Raw genomic sequence first — 17,619 nt, 5'->3', positions numbered from 1 at the left:
GCTCTCCCCCCCCAAGCAAGTAATATACAATGGCTTGTATCCCAATTGGAATTTATTTATTCCCCACATTATTTAGACTCGCGTTGGTAAGCGTGCCTAAAATGAGATCAATAAAGTATTGAAAAGGTTTGGAGAAGCCTATAGGTCTATCTGCCGAGTCATCAGCAGCCATTGCCTGGCCCTCCTTGGTCCTAGCTTGGGGGGAGAGGGTTCTTGGGCGGTGATCATATGTATATATGGTCAGTCTCTAGGGCATTGTCCTTCTTGATAGAGCAATGTCACTGTCCCTTGCCTCTGCCATTCATGAGTGGCCTTTAAACCTTTAATTGAAGATGAGATCATTGCGGGTGTTAAAAATTCAATACCTCTATATCTCTAAGACATCTTCAATACAATAGAATTTCCAAAAGCTAATTTTCCGCCCTTCCAGAAAAAATGCACGATAGCAAAATCCTGACCAACCAGAACTTCTACAAACCCAGAGTGGACGAGAAGGCGCGGGAATACCTGAGCAGGAACTTCACCATCGAACTGGAATTCTACGATTTCTTAAAACAGCGCCTGGATAGGCAGTACAGAGCCATTGCCACAACCCTGCCATCGACATAAAATTCATTTCCATTATCTATTAAGGTTATACGTTATTCCCAAACTCGTGGAACGAGTTGCAGAGAACATGCGTTAGATAAGTAAATTGTCCCCAAGAGTTGTGATATGTTACTCATCTGGGATAAAAAGAAACAAGGTTAGTGAGGGTGACGCTCAGTTTTCAATGTACTGTAGTTGAAGCGAGTCCAAGCTAAGGTGTCTCGTCCCAATCTTGCTTCTGTCATACGTTTGTAGTGAATTTAAGTCGAAAGAAAGTAATATTATGTTGCGGTTATTTGTATATCGTGGAAGTTGCACGTAAGTTCCCTGAATTATTATACACTGTATGTGTAGTTTAATGTATATAAGCGAAGTCACATATCAATAATTTTTGTTTCAAGAAGTTCTCTTGGCATGTTCAGATGCTGCTACGCTACTGTTTTGGTACACATTCTTCTAAATTATGTAGGACAAGGGGAAAAACGTCCGAAAACGACGAATTACACACACGAAAAAAAAAAACGTCCGAAAACGGTGATAAACAAAAATTGGGGGAGTCAATTCTGATGTCGCAAGTCCATATTTGTTTTTTCGAAATTTCTCCCTTGCCCGTTATATATATATATATATATATATATATATATATATATATATATATATATATATATATATATATATATATGTGTGTGTGTGTATACGTATATATATATATATATATATATATATATATATATATATATATATATATATATATATTTATATATATTATATATATATATATATATATATATATATATATATATATATATATATAGTATATATATATGTATATATATATTTATATATATATATATATATATATGTATATATATTATATATATATATGTAAATATATAAGTATATATATATATATGTATATATATGTGTAAATATATAAATATACAGTATATATATATATATATATATATATATATATATATATATATATATATATATATATATATATATATATATATATATATATTGAAAACAACAAACAACCCAGTAGTTGACTGTTAGGTAAACCCCTGATCATGCAATTTCATGAAAGCTGGTTTTCACGCTCTAAAGAAGGTAGGTGGCTACGTAAAGTTTGTCATATCTAATATTTCCTGAAACGAGTCGACTTTCTTATGAAACATGCTCAAAATGAGCCGCTTAACTTGCATGGCAACCTTTCAGGGAATGGAATGTCCAATTATTGAAGGGTGTAAATATTGTTTCTTCAAGTTTGTAAGCACGGCGTGTGATATAATTTGATTACTATATTCAATTTTTTTAATGAGGCGCATTTGCACCGACTCTCAGCGGTGCCTTTTAGCTCGGAAAAGTTTTTCTGCTATCCGATTGGTTAGAATTATCTTGTCCAACCAATCAGCGATCAGGAAACTTTTCCGAGCGAAAAAGGCACCTTTGATAATCGGTGCAAATCTGCCTCACTAAAAAGAATCGACTATAGTATATCTGAGCCGTCAAAAATTATGTCTAGATATTTAGATAGATAGCGCTCACACACACACACACATACACACAGTCAGTCAATCTTTCCCACCCTTTCCTAACTATAACCCGATGGTTTGGCAATTTGTGGAGGAGAGTGGCTCCCGAGTGTACCTCTCTGGGTACACCCTCTTACCAGGGTATGACTACCCTTCTCTCCCCAGAGCGGGATAGGTAAGAAATATATATATATATATATATATATATATATATATATATATATATATATATATATATATATATATATATATATATCCAGATACTTACTCTTCATTATATAGGGGAAAAAAGAAATGGTAAATAAATGAAAAAAAGGATTAAAGGGTATTATATTGAGATGTCGAACAAGTGTTCCGTTCTAGTAACTGCTTAGTTGACAATGACGATCATAAATTAACGTATTTTGAATAAATATAAAGAAAATAGTTGATTAATTGATTGATTTAAAGTTTTCAGGCATCCTGACATTAAAGAAAATGGGTTACCCAATGATACATGCCCAGTATTTATATCAATGAGTTTGGTGGCCCAAAGGCCAATATAGATTTGGCCTTGGGTAGCCCATAAAGATTTGTCTTATAACGTGGATTTAGACCTCACTTTAGTCCATACAGTAATTCACTAGTGGACAGTGCCTATGTTTCTCCAAGAACTTAGGAATTCATGTTTTGTATCATTCTATTCCAGATTTTACATTTTATAAGATTATTTAAAATCGCTGGAAACGCTACACGAGTAATCTGCACCGAAAACGTCAATTCACTTTTTCATTGTGTAATTAAAACAGATCGAATTGCATGCAATGAATGTAGGTAGCCTCTTCAAATAATAGATGGCTAATAACAGTTCATCGGAGCTGAAGGCAGTATTTAAAGTGCCTCAGTAGAAGGTAATATCGAAGCCGAAGGCAGTATTTAAAGTGCCTCAGTAGAAGGTAATATCGAAGCCGAAGGCAGTATTTAAAGTGCCTCAGTATTAGGTAATTGGAGTATGACTTAAGAGTTTTTCAACGTAGAACTACTACTCCCGCCCTCTAATTATTACGGGCTGCCAACGCAGGAGCCCGTGTCTTACATACGGTAAGGCAACCTGAAACGAACGCCCCCCTTCGACGGCGGTTAGCCACCACCCAGCCTGTCGGAAAGAAAACGGGTCGTGTGAATCGGCCTTAAGGCTCAACAGGTCAATCCTGTAGTCATGGTCTTGCATACCTTGCCACATGGGCACATCAGATCAGGATTTTGAGAGGCGGGAACCTCTTATCTAGGATTCTGCTGTTGCCTTTTTAAGGTAATAAAAGGGTAATAAAATTAAGCAATGACTCCATTGTTATAACAACCAAGTTTAAGGCCACGTGATAATCAGCTAGAGTTTCCAGGCTTGTTGGTGGAAGTTGTCATTTCGTTAAGTATGGCTTGGCACGGTTACTATACCTCCTGAGACCCCCAGGTTCTACTTAGTACACCGTATAAATTTGTTTTGAGAACAGTTCTCAGGTACACGGATCACGTGACCAACTCAGCATACAAGGGTGCAGGTTGCTCTTGGAGGAATATGCTCTATCAATCCTCCGAGGCGTAATTAGAGATTTTAGGGTGCGGAGACCGAGTCAGTAATAAAGGCCGATTCACACGACCCGTTTTCTTTCCGACAGGCTGGGTGGTGGCTAACCACCGTCGAAATGTTGTACATTCACACGAGGCGTTCCGTATCCGTTTACCAGCGCGCGGTTTTCATTGTTTACTTAGACTCTGTCACGTGAGGACCGAGTAAATTACGATAATTTTGACACTTTAAGATGTTGGTTGATAACTGTATTGATAAAATAAGTTATGCAACTTCATAATGCTTTATGCACTATGCCAAGAATGTTAAAATTGCGATAAATTACCTGTTTTATTTAATGCCTCTCCAGTCAGTTTTCATATCTTTTATTTAAGTAAATTATTTCTTTACATCTTGTTTGCCCTGTCAAACATCTCCTCATACCCTTGAAAAAGTTCAATTAACCTCTAATACATGGTGTCAACAACAAACTAACTAATTTCTATGACTCTATACTATGAGGAAAAGTCGGGGTTGTAGGCCACGAAACGAACGGGTACAATACAGGTCGTCGTTCACACAAAACATCATCCACCCGTTGGTTGGGACGGGTGGCTAACGTCCGTCAAACCGGTCGGGGTTTCTTGGGAAGAAAGCCGAGCCGCCTCGGAAGGGCGACGTCCGAGGGCCGCCGTCTGCCTAACGGGTCGTGTGAACAGTTGCATTTGAATACACGTAAGAAACCTAGACGCCGCTTAACCGACGGCGAGCCTGTCGGAAAGAAAACGGGTCGTGTGAATCGGCCTTAAAGCGGCCGCCCTCCCCCTTACCACTGTGAGTTGGTAGTAATATTGAATGTATAATTGCATACTTTTATTTTAAACCCTGTTTTGGAGGCCCCTGGGGCATTTGAAAAAAAAAATGCCCTTCTGTGAAATGCCTTCTCCTGTCCCAGCCCTTCCCTAGCTACGCCACTGCCAGTGTAGACTGTGTAGTTGCGAACTGTTGGCGTTTGGTGAGTATGGGTTTTACCAGGGTCTTTAAATATACTCTGCTTGTGTGTGTCCTGGTCTCGCCTGAACCTGAAGTGGGGAATCCGATTTTTCCAGGAGGGGACTACAATTTTCTGCAAACAGGTAGTAAGAAAATGTTACAATTACTCAAGATAATGTCCGTGTAGAATCTAACCCTTTGCATTGCTTATATATACTCAGGCTTTTGGTAATTTACATGGGACTTGTTTTGGAAAACCATAGTCCTAGACCTGCCCAAGCCTTTTTTTTCCATCTTCAAAAACATCGTCGATCTCAGCGGTAGCTGGAACAACGGTACCAAGGTATTGTGAATGTTCTGTAGATAGTTTACTCTGTGATGTAAAGTTTTGTTGGCATGTATATGTATCGGTACGTGCATGAATATGGGCATAACTCATTTGCCTTACGTATCTTTGTATTATCATTTATCCCGTCTGTATAAGAGATATCTATATTATTTATATATCAATCTACGTACTTATGTGTGTTTAATCATCTAGGTGTATTTATGCTCATTGTTATCTAGTTGATTTATGATATTAAAGTAATACCACTGTATGAATAATTTTTTTTAATTGCACCTTGTAGGTAATGTAAGTAGATGATGTTGTTGTTGTTGTTATTGTAAAATGCCTGGCCCTTGTGGCCGAGCACAGGCTCTTGCAACAGCCCGTAGTGCAACTAGGTACCTATTATGGCACTAGGCCTACAGTTATTGTAGCACTAGGCCCACAGTTATTATGGCACTAGGCCTACAGTTATGGCACTAGACCTACAGTTATGGCACTAGGCTTACAGTTATTATGGCATTAGGCCTACAGTTATGGCATTATACCTACAGTTATTATGGCACTAGGTCTACAGTTATGGCACTAGGCCTACAGTTGTTACTGAAACATCAAAACTTTTAATTCTATAACATATGATGCATAAGTAAAACTTCATCAAGTCTGTAATGTTTATTTTGACAAAATATTAAATCATAATAAAAGAAGTTGCATGGATAATGGCCACTCAGTCAGCCGTGGTCTTCATAGACATATATATATATATATATATATATATATATATATATATATATATATATATATATATATATATATATATATATATATATATATATATATATAACGAGTTTATATCTTTACTAAATAACATCAAAATATAATTCAAAGTATAATGGAATGGAAGTAATTGCCATCCAAAGCTATTTATGAATTACGAAGTACAATTATATATAAGAAATAAGACACACCACGTCAAACCTTGCACTAAATACTTAAAATGTCAGTAAATGGAATGTGAGTTTGAACAGATCTCTGTGATGATATGTATATACACATATGCCATATACAGTAAGGTAAGTTATTATTTTTATTGTACAGTACATGTTTAATGAAAAGATGGTCGAAATATATCTAAAGATTACAATAGTTCAACTATTTATGACTCTAAAGGCTAAACGATGCACACTGGTTGTTCACTTGTTCTTCAGTATATTGTAAACAAATACAAAGTAGTTCGCAATAATTTATTTAATTAAACACTAGCCCAAACATAGATTAGATAAGATAGAATTAACATTTCTGTCAAAGAAGTTAGGATCTACAGGACGTACCATTTCCTTAACGGCCAACACCGACTTTGACCAAAACCTTCGTCAAACGCTTCTGTTAACTTAAACCTCAGTTCTTTCCTGACGTGTGTCGTAACTAGTAGTGTTTTGTTGGCATTTCCCTTCCAAGGGAAACACGAACATACGAAGAGTAGATTTCGTAGAAAACTTCATCCGTCTGGTATGAGTAAGTAAATGCAAGAGGTGTCGCTATATTGCTTTTAAGTCATTTGGGATCAGGCTTATCGTGTATTACACCTGTAATTGATTTTTCCCACTGTTTGGGTGAAGCTCGTAATTTTTAGGCAGCGTGTATTTCAGGTTAGTTTTATTTCCCGTTATTCATTTATGAATTTTCGTAGCACTACTGGTTCCCGTTATGTTCTTATTGAAGATAAAATCTTGAAACTGGCTCTTGGCTCGTATGAGCAGCCCATAATTGAAGAAAATTGAAAACCATCATAATTATTGAAACTAATATACTGTTGATATCCTTGACATTTATATGTTTCGAGCGTGCATGAGACAATTATTTCCAAATATCTATCTTAAATGGCCGGAGACTTCAGTGCGTTACGCCAGCGTTTTTTAATATATTAAATTATTCGCCATCCAGATAGCACTTAACTTAGATTAGTACTATGATCATTCTTGGGCCTAAAGCATTTGTCAGTGGATTAGGAATCTGGAGCAGTAGAGCGTTATGGCTAAACACAAGTTGAGGATTGTTGGATGGATCGTAGAGGCCGAACTTACATCTGTAACGGAGAAAACATTACAATCTTTTGTATAGTTAATGTTAATGATGATAGTAAGTGAATGAATGGAGGCTACATTTTGTTACACTATTCATTGAATGGAAAGCGGAATGCGAAAGGCTTTTAGGTCTATAAATAGGGTCTTGCGAGTTATGGCGTCTTTTGAACGGCCAGACAGTACTACATTGGATCCTTCTGTCTGGTTAAGGTTCATTTTCCGTTTGCCTTCACATACACCGAATAGAAACCCCTAGGCTTATAGCATCCTGCTTTTCCAATTAGGGTTGTAGCTTAGCAAGTAATAATAATAGTAATGATAATAATAATTAATAATAATAGCCCCCATAGGTGTTTTATATTAAATTGCACTGTATAGTTTTCTTTTGTACACAAATAGTTAATGCCATTTTTAAGTCAACCCTCCAACTAAAATATTATATAAATAAGTTGCATTATAATTGATTATGGAAAAAGCAATGCAGTTTAGTTTTCAGTCCACAAATAGCTAATACCAGAGTCGACTCGCCTTCACTTAATAGATAAATAACCTTAAACTCAAAATAATATATACGTTTTTCACTGGGGCTAAAAGTATTAAACGCGTCAAGTCAAAACTGTTAATGGAAAAAAAAGCCTAGCGTAGTTTAGTTTTAGTTCACAAATAGTTATTACGACTTTTGAGTCGACGCTCCTCCATTTAAGAGAAAAAAAAAATGTTGCGTTAGTTTTAGTTCATAAATAATTAATACCAGTTTTGAGTCGACGCTCCTCCATTAAAAAAAAAAAAGAAAAATTGTTGCGTCAAAGGGATGTTAAATAAAAGCTAATCATAAGGAAAATCTTACTCAAAATAGTAATTTTTTTCACTGGGGATAAAAATATTAAATATTGCAAATACAATGCGTCAAAGGCGATGCTGAATGATATCTTAAAAAAAAAAAAACTCAAAATAGTATTTATTTTTTTTTCCACTGGGGCTAAAAATATACGTTGCATCAAAATTGATGCAGGATAACATCCTTGCCATATTTACCATCTAAATGTCTCCAGGAATCGCCCCATCCTACTCCGTCGCCGCTCTTTCTATTGTCCTCCATCAGCCACTCCTCCAAGGGCCTGAAGTAATCCAGGAGAGCTCGGGCGCTCATGCGCGTTTCGCCCGTCATGACTTCCAGGACCTCCCACCAGGGTCTGGAAGCCCCTAGAGAAAGCATTTTCCTACGGACAAGAAAATAGTAAAATTAGTAAATGGTGATTTTAATAATTACAATTATAGTCAATTCTTTTTAGTGAGGCAGATTTGCACCAACTCGCAGTGGTGCCCTCTTAGCTCGGAAAAAAAGTTTAATGATCGTTGATTGGTTGGACAAGATAATTCTAACCGATCAGATAGCAAGACACTTTTCCTAGCTAAAAGGGCACCGCTACGAGTCAGTGCATATGCGCCTCATTAAAAAAAAAATTGAGTATAGTTAATGCTTTTTTAATTACATCAAATTTGATTCATGTGGTAGTAAATGGCATCTTATTTACCTCAAGTAATGTAATTCTGGGATACATAAAGTATTTCTGGATCCTCGAGGATTTTATCCCAAGTCTATTTATAGGCATATATACTCGAAAATGTGAAAAAGGGTAAAAGTATATTCTCGTGCATTTTTTAGAGATTCTTCCTCCCCACCCCTTCCAGCGTACACATTTTTTTAGTAAACAGTTATATCCAATATATTATATCCATTTAATGCGGGAGCATGAAGTTTTCCAAACTGTAAAAGTCTCGCTTTTTGGGGGGTAAGGAGTACTTAAAAGAATTCGTACTTAGAACAGCTGGCAATAATACACCTGAAAAATCCAAAAGGGAAAAAGTAAGGAGATAATTTCGTTAGCAGACTAAGTGCTTTTCAAGAGGAAACTGGTAGGTTGGGCTCTTCCCAGACCGTCCGGAGGGAGCAATAGACCCCCCTCCCCCCATTCATACACGTCGCACCACGACGGCAAAAGTTTACGTATTATTGATACAAATAAGTTCCAGTACTGAACATGTAATCATGACATTGAAATTTCAATAGATATAGGAGGATTTGAGTGACAGTAGACTACGTATAGAGAATTTTTTGTTTTCCAAGTGCTTCGATCTTATGGTTTTGATAATTAACACCTTATACGGTGTGTGATGCTCTCAATACTTAAGGATATATACGACAAACTGATCCTGTAGGTCCTGTAGTGCGCAGGGTTCCCTTGTGCGATAGGACTAGGAAAACAGCCCTTGAAGTAAGTTAAGTTTGTAATGTCTCGTCGGCCGTTAACAGATTTCAAGTTTTCGTATTGCCCTCTACTTCTGTTCCCACTTCCTTTCACACGTAGTGGGTTAACGTCGACTATGTTCTTGTTGCACTGTAGGCATCAAGGTCTATAGAAAAGGCATTACTCGAGGTCCTTTGCACCGTCCAGTCGTCCTCTAGCTACAATTTTTGAGTAACCTCCGTCCCCGATTTTTTTTTCGTTCTTGTTGGTCAACTGTTTCTAATTTATCAATAAAAGACTTCTTGCCCCCCCCCCCACCTCCGAGATGCGCTGAATGGTCTCTCGGGCCCCACCACCGGGCTTCTTCATCTTCTTTGTCTGCATCTTTTCCCACTTTTATGTGGGGTCGATGTTTTTGGCCAGCTTTCTCCATCTACCTCTGTCCCACACTTCATCACCGGTTAATCCCTTTGATCGAAGATCAACCTTGATACAGTCCATCCACCTTCGTTTTGGTCTCCCTCTCCTTCTCGTTCCCTGTACTTCCATTTCCATCACTCTCCTCTCAATATACTGTTCATCTCTTCTCATGACATGACCATACCACCTCGGTCTACTTTCTTTGATCTTTTCTGATAGTTCACAAATTCAATCCAGTCAGATTTCCTTCTACGACTTTGATGACCACCCTGTTTAGTTTTACCCGGCAGCAGTAGACATTTTCTCCGTTGCACCTGGCAATGAATGACCCTAAATCCATTGATCGAGTATTATTAAGCGACTCTGAGTTAGTTTGTTCAGACTTCATTCTAGTAGTTTGCGTTGAGATTGTCTTAATATTAATTATGGGAAATCTCGTGTAAAGATAAAGTGGTAAAACTCGTGTAAAATAAATTGGAAACTTTTAAGAATGAATTTAGGAAACTACAACTTGTAAAAATTAATTAAGAAAACTTTTAAAAATCAATTGAAAACTCGTGATTAATTAATCGAGAAAAAAAACTCGTGAGAAAGTAAATAGTGGGAAAATCTTGTAGAAATAAACTGTGGGGAAAAATTTGGGGTAAAAAATGAACGGAAAACTCCTGTAAAAATATACAGTGGAAAAAAATAATGACTTAAAGGTAGAATGAAATGGTAAAATCTTACGCTAAAAGATCACCAGCTTCTTTGGACCCGTAGAAGTCACACTTGTGTAGAGGACCTTTGTGACCTGCGACCTCGCACAGTTTCTCGTAAAACTGAAAAAAAAAAAAAAAACAGTAACTGAATTAAATTTTATTCTGGTATTAAACACCAATAACAGAGTTTAAAATGTTATCACTTATTAGAAAATGCTTATGTGTATATTTCAGAGTATTTTTTTTATGTTCGTACAATAGGCTCCCGTGAGATAACAGAATAATTGAAGATATTAAAGCTTTCAAGAGGAAACTGAAGAATTATTCCGCGAGTGTTGTGACTGTTGAGCAAACAGTAAGCGAACTAAACTCATTGTGAATTTTATTTCAGGGTTGGCCTTTTTCTGACAAAAAAAAAAAAAAACTCAAATTTGACCTTTTCAGACAAAACTCCCCCCTCAAATTTGACCTTTTTCAGACCAAATAACTCAAATTTGGCCTTTTCCCAGACCAAAAACTCAAATTTGGCCTTTTGTCAGACCCAAAAACCCAAATTTGACCTTTTTCAGACCAAAAAACTCAAATTTGGAATTTTTGAAAATATTGGTTGGCCTATAGTATTATGAAAAAAAGTCTTAAATACTATATATTTGGCCTTTTTCTACTAATGGGTTGGCCTTTTAAAGCTGCTTTTGATTAGAAGTTGGTCTTTTCTCATTTAGAAAACTCGGCATAATGTGAAATGTTAAATGCTCCTGAATGAGCAATATAAAATGGACCGTGGAGGTCCTGTAGAAAGTAGGATTCCCCTGCTGTACGAGACCAGATAAGCAGGTCTTAAAGGCCCGGTCACACCGCCTGAACGTTGCTGGAGCGTTCCTTGAACGGTAGGGTGGACCAAACCCTCGAAAATTTAATTTAACGTTTTGGCGTTCGGTCTTTATTAGGCTGCTGAACGTAACAAATCCTCGCATATTTCCTGAGTTTTCTTACACATCTATTATGGAAGTTGCTAATTTGTGCAATAAGGGTATTGGTATACAGGATGTCGAAAAGCTTGTGGCTTTTTTTTAATAAACTTAAAAAAGACCTTAATTTTAATTAAGATACAGCGACCGTAATTTTTACCCTACTTTGTTATTATCTTTTACAGGTTGGTGACTGTAATATCACTCCGCTACGCTTTTCGACATCCTGTATACCAATACCCTTATTGCATAAATTATCAACTTCCATAATAAATGTGTAAGAAAACTCAGGAAATATGCAATGATTTGCTACGTTCAGCAGCCTAATAAATATCGAAGGTAAAAATGTTAAATTAAATTTTCGAGGGTTTGGTCCACCTCCCTACCGTTCAAGGAACGCTCCAGCAACGTTCGGGCGGTGTGACCGGGCCTTAAAGTAAAAGTTAAAGTAAGTACTTACTTGGAATTGGAGTACCGTCCGGGTGAAGTATCTGATCATGTCGTAATCATTCGCTATGTGGAATATGGAAGGGGCGTCCAGATCCTCTTTGGTTCTCGGTACAGGGGCAATGACCCCTAGATACTCCTCTCTGCCATTTGAAATAGATAAGATCAGATATATTTAAGGGTCATGACCAAACTGTGATCTGTAGTGACCCATACAATGTATTAAAGTTTTTCTAGAGTGAGAACTGAGGAACTTTTCAAATTATAAGGTCAATTCAAATATTTCTTGTTAATAATCTAAGGATATTTTCAATTTATTTAATGCATGTTGATAATTCAAATATCTTGGGAAATCTGCGGTCATGACCAAACCGTGATCTGTAGTGACCCATACAATGTATTAAAGTTTTTCTAGAGTGAGAACTGAGGAAGTTTTCAAATTATAAGGTCAATTCAAATGTTTCTTGTTAATAATCTAAGGATATTTTCAATTTATTTAATGCATGTTGATAATTCAAATATCTTGGGAAATCTGCGGTCATGACCAAACCGTGATCTGTAGTGACCCATACAATGTATTAAAGTTTTTCTAGAGTGAGAACTGAGGAAGTTTTCAAATTATAAGGTCAATTCAAATGTTTCTTGTTAATAATCTAAGTATATTTTCAATTTATTTAATGCATGTTGATAATTCAAATATCTTGGGAAATCTGCGGTCATGACCAAACCGTGATCTGTAGTGACCCATACAATGTATTAAAGTTTTTCTAGAGTGAGAACTGAGGAAGTTTTCAAATTATAAGGTCAATTCAAATGTTTCTTGTTAATAATCTAAGGATATTTTCAATTTATTTAATGCATGTTGATAATTCAAATATCTTGGGAAATCTGCGGCTCACTTTTTCGACTTCGATGAACGAAGCTTTAAAATTATACACAATTATTTTTTTTTTCTGGATGGGGGACCAAATTACCCTAGCACCGGCTATTATGTTTTATACGTAGGGTAGTTAGCCACGCATCTTTGGTAAGATATCAGCAGTTTTGGACCAGCAAGTAATCGCTTCGTAGCTCTTCATATAAAGTTATTTAAAAGTGACCACTTGAGTAATTAGTGTTAATCACCACCGCTTTCAAGGATGTGTGACTGGAACAGATAACAGTACAATAATAAAAATGTGGATGGTTTAACATCTTAAAAATTTAGATAGTGTTAAAGTAAAAAAAAAAAAAAAAAAGTTGGCTAATGGTGCAAAACTTACTATAACTCTTATTAAATGTCACGAAAAAACTTCATTGAGGAAAGTAAAGTACTTTGGGGAAAAATGGTTAATAGTATAATCATCAAAAGTACTGTATCGGCTAGCAAATATATTTTCCGTGGGTTCCCAACTATACCACAGTTATGGAAAACTATCTGCTAATAGTTACAGGTGATTTTAAATTACCGGAGCCAAGTTGTATGTCTACTGTAGGTTCTTGGGCTTTCAAACATGCGGCCCCAAGACTATTCAACAAGCCCACTAGATATCAGAAAGACTGAGATATTAAGATTTCCAAGTAGAAACTAAAGATTTTCCTGTTCTCTGAAATGCCTCTATTGTGTGGATTTGACAACACGGAAGACTGTGTGTGACAGTCTCAAATACCTAAGAATGTATGACAAAAAAAAAGAAAGAAAAAAATACAAACAAACCTGTAGGGCGTAGAGTTCCCGTGTGTGATAGGGCCAGGAAAACAACTCTCAATAAAAACCTGAAGACTTATCTTTTGGAAAGTGTTATAATAGTGACTATAAAACCATTAAGCCTTAATACAAATGCTAGCGAATAACTGAAAAGATACAGAGCAAAATATTAACTGAAAAGAAATTATTTTCACACACCAAGGCCCGCCTGAACAGACTCTTTAAGTGTCTGATGGAGGGCGAGAAATAAACCCCTAAATGTAAAAGTTAAAGTAAGTTTTAGTTTGTCACAGATGCCTTGAGACCTCGGTCACTTACTTGAGATCCCAGTAATGTTTATTCCAAGTGCCTTCCTTGTAATCTCCCCTGAAGGCTCGCCAGCGCCAGAGGTCGTTCACCAAGTGGAAGGGGAGAGTTGTTATGCTCTTAAGAGCTGTTCGCATCAAGAAGTTGATGTCCGTTTCTGTCGGTAAAAATAGACAAGTTATGAATAAATGGAAGAAAATGTTTGAAAATATTAAAAAGTAAAAAAAAATCGGGTTTTTAAAGGTTTAAAGGTCACTCATGAATGGCAACTTTCTGTCGGTAAAAATAGACAAGTTATGAATAAATGGAAGAAAATGTTTAAAAATATTAAAAGTTAAAAAATCGGCTTTTAAAGGTTAAAGGTCGCTCATGAATGGCAGAGGCAAGGGGCAGTGACATTACCCTAGCAATCAGGACAGTGCCCTAGAGACTGACCATATATTATTATCAAAGCCTAAGCCTCCTCTCCACTCAAGCTAGGGTCAGGGAGGGCCAGGCAGTGGCTGCTGATGACTCGGCAGATAGAACTATAGGCTCCCCCAACCTTAGCTCACAAGGATGGTAAGGTTGCAGACACTAATGGCACTAACGAGTCTGAGCGGGACTCGTACCCCCGACTGGCAAACACCAGGCAGAGACTTTAACAATCAGGCCACAACAACCTCTAAATAGTTGATAGTTAATTATAAATCACTTGCAAGTATTAGTTGAATCAAAGTGACCAATATGCTTATAACATGCTTGATTCTTGCTCTATGCGATGCGATACTTTTAAATCTTATTTCATAGAAAGAAATTAACCGAAATATCATTTCACAAGTGATAAATTTTCATATTGTGATAGTTAGCGAGAACTGTCAAGACAATAAAAACCTACATTTATAATGATTCTAAACAATTGAAGAAAATTATATTCAATGTATTTCCTTTTCAATGAATAACAAAAAGTTTTAAGATTTTTCTGATTAGTTTAAAAACTTTGTAGGTAAATATTCATTATTGTAATTAATTTTCAGCGCCACTCACGAGGATGAAATTCGTTATCTTTAGTTGATCGATTAAAATCAACCATTTTTTTTATATAGTTTAACATTAATTTAGAATTTTTCAATTAAACTAACCATGACAAGCTTAACAAAATACGCCATCAATTTAAAAGAAATTAGCTGTATCTTGAAGAAAAACTATAAAAAAAAAACTTTAATCCACTCACAAGAATTAAAACTCCATCCAAACATTGAATAAACCAAAAGGTTAAGCCAAGATACTTTACCTATAATATTTTAATTCACACTTGTAAGGCACTCCACCTACCCATATTGTTAGGAGCCTCTTTTAATAGGCCTATTTCAGCCAGATGCGTGGGCGTAGACATAGACATAGCCATCAATTCGCCAATGGCTTCATGGAAGCCGTCATTAGCACCATCTCTGTAAATTAAAAGAACCTTTTTTTATTATCTGAACTTCTGGAATAGTTTGTTTTAAGATACATCTCTTGTTACGGTTCATTTTCCCTTTCCTTACACATACACCGGATAGTCTGGGTTATTCTTTACATACTCTTTGTCCTCACATCTGACAACACTGAGATTAATAAACAGTTCTTTGCTTAAGGGGTTAACTACTGCATTGTAGTTGTTCGGTGGCTACTTTCCTCTTGGTAAGGGTAGAAGAGAGACTTGAGCTATGGTAAGCAGCTCTTCTATGAGAAGGAAGCTCCGAAATCAAACCAAAGTCTTGGGTAGTGCCATAGCCTCTGTACCATGGTCTCCCACTGTCTTGGGTTAGAGTTCTCTTGCTTGAGGGTATACTCTGGCATACTTCTAATATCTCATCCTCTTGTTTTATTAGTTTTTATAGTTTATATACATGGAAAATATTTATTTTGATGTTACTGTTCTTAAAATATTCTATCTCTCCTGGTTTCCTTTCCTCACTGGGATATTTTCCCTGTTGGGGACCCCGGACTTGTAGCATCCTGCTTTTCCAGTTAGGGTTGTGGCTTGGCTAATAATATTAATTATCATTTTAATAATTATGATAATTATAATTAGAATAATTAAAATTAAAATAAAATAATTAGAATAATTAAAATAAAATAATTAAAATAATTATAATTTTCATAAATCTTTAGGAAATGGGTAGGCTGCTCTTTGTATTAGTTTCATTAATTGTCTTAATTAGAATCTTTTAGCCAGAAAATTTGGAATCAAGTACTTTATTTGTATTTGTTTCATTAATTGTACATTGTTAATGAAAAGTTTAAAACAAAATTATTTTCATCACAAGCTAATATTATCTGGATCCAACAGTCGCATGTGTTCCAAGAGGAAAGTAGCCACTGAACAATTACAGTGCAGTTGTTAACCCCTTGGGTGAACAAGAATCGTTTGGTAATCTCAGTGTTGTCAGATGAATGAGGACAGAGGAGAATTTCTTTTTGAATCTTTTAGCCAGAAAATGTGTAAAAAAGTACTCTATTGATGTTCGTATTTCGTTAATTGCCTTTATTAGGATCCTTTTAGTCAGAAAATTTGGAAAGAAGTACTCTATTGGTGATCGTATTTCATTAATTGTCTTTATTAGGATCTTTTAGCCAGAAAATTTGGAAATAAGTACTATTATTTGTATTCGTATTTCATTAATTGTCTATATTAGAAACTTTTAGCCAGTAAATTCAATAAAAAATCAAAATACATTCTAAAATTTGCCTCAATAACGGGAAAGCACATCACTTGTCCCATTTGCCAGCTTATAATCAGTCCACACAGTAATAATAATAATAATAATAATAATAATAATAATAATAATAATAATAATAATAATAATAATAATAATAATAATAATAATAATAATAATAATAATGATAATAAAAATAGTTTAGCGTTCTTATTTGGTGAGGCGTTTTCTACAGAGTCCGGCAAAAAATGTATCCACATCAGCAAAAATGAAAAAAAAAACTTTTTAGTAAATATTTTGATATATATCTTGAACCGTACACATGGATATCGAAATTTTATCAACTTGCGAAAAAGATTTATAATTAAAGTGGAACTTCAGAAGTTAAATCTTGCAGCGAATGTATTTATGTTGAATAGGTCGACATAAATTGACATGAGTTTTCTCTATATAATTTGTATATGACAGATTTATTTAAGCGTTGTTCATGATCTTGAGTTATTTTATATTCATTATTCGTTGTTTCTCGTGTAATTTTGTATCCTCAATTTTCCTCACTGGGCTATTTTTCACCCTTTAAGCCCTTGGGCTTAAAGCATCCTGGTTTTCCAGCTAGGGTTGTAGCTTAGCTAGTAATAATAGTAATGTATACAAATACAACATTAAATGCAAGTTTTCTCTAGTTTGTGTATACATTTTCTTTTGGGCTGATAGTTAACCTGCGTCTTGAACTCTTCTCTGAGAGCGCTAATGTTGCAGGATGCAGGACTTCGACCTGCAAGTGAGAGGCAATAATAATAATATAAATGGCTACAAATACAACATTAACAACATTAAATGCAAGTTTTATCTAGTTTGTGTATACATTTTCTTCTGGGCGGACTTTGCTATACACCCGATAGTTTATCCTACAAATACAACATTAAATGCAAGTTTTCTCTAGTTTGTGTACACATTTTCTTCTGGCTGGACTGCCATACAAATACAACATTTAATGCGAATTTTCTATAGTTGTGTGTATACATTTTCTTCTGGGCGGACTTTGCTATACACCTGATAGTTTATCCTACAAATACAACATTT

The 17,619-nt window shown here is 35.6% G+C and overlaps 3 protein-coding genes and 1 long non-coding RNA gene across 8 annotated transcripts in view; 3 read left to right on the top strand and 1 right to left on the bottom strand.

The window, feature by feature from the left end:
* Nucleotides 1-745, top strand: part of LOC137617243 (heparan sulfate 2-O-sulfotransferase pipe-like) — a 15,759-nt gene extending 15,014 nt beyond the window's left edge. The window contains exon 7 of the mRNA XM_068347207.1: nucleotides 431-745. Coding sequence (XP_068203308.1) covers nucleotides 431-609 — 179 coding nt within the window. The 3' untranslated portion in view covers nucleotides 610-745. The remainder of the gene's footprint in view (nucleotides 1-430) is intronic.
* Nucleotides 1-17,619, top strand: part of LOC137617241 (glutamate-gated chloride channel-like) — a 959,538-nt gene that overhangs the window by 631,505 nt on the left and 310,414 nt on the right. The window lies entirely within an intron of this gene.
* The window catches only part of LOC137617245 (uncharacterized), a 109,882-nt gene continuing 98,089 nt past the window's right edge, over nucleotides 5,827-17,619 (top strand). The window contains exon 1 of the long non-coding RNA XR_011039593.1: nucleotides 5,827-6,508. This is a non-coding gene — a long non-coding RNA (uncharacterized lncRNA). The remainder of the gene's footprint in view (nucleotides 6,509-17,619) is intronic.
* LOC137617244 (angiotensin-converting enzyme-like) overlaps nucleotides 6,811-17,619 on the bottom strand; it is an 85,363-nt gene continuing 74,554 nt past the window's right edge. The window contains exons 13-18 of the mRNA XM_068347209.1: nucleotides 15,170-15,285; nucleotides 13,868-14,012; nucleotides 11,876-12,005; nucleotides 10,476-10,567; nucleotides 8,113-8,297; nucleotides 6,811-7,079 (exon numbers count right to left, since the gene is read on the bottom strand). Of these exons, the coding sequence (XP_068203310.1) occupies nucleotides 6,991-7,079; nucleotides 8,113-8,297; nucleotides 10,476-10,567; nucleotides 11,876-12,005; nucleotides 13,868-14,012; nucleotides 15,170-15,285 (757 nt within the window). The 3' untranslated portion in view covers nucleotides 6,811-6,990. The remainder of the gene's footprint in view (nucleotides 7,080-8,112; nucleotides 8,298-10,475; nucleotides 10,568-11,875; nucleotides 12,006-13,867; nucleotides 14,013-15,169; nucleotides 15,286-17,619) is intronic.

The sequence above is a fragment of the Palaemon carinicauda genome, chromosome 23, assembly GCF_036898095.1.
Source record: "Palaemon carinicauda isolate YSFRI2023 chromosome 23, ASM3689809v2, whole genome shotgun sequence".
Lineage (NCBI taxonomy): Eukaryota > Metazoa > Arthropoda > Malacostraca > Decapoda > Palaemonidae > Palaemon > Palaemon carinicauda.
The sequence above is the reverse complement of the archived record's forward strand: the minus strand, read 5'-3'. Positions and strand labels throughout refer to the sequence as shown.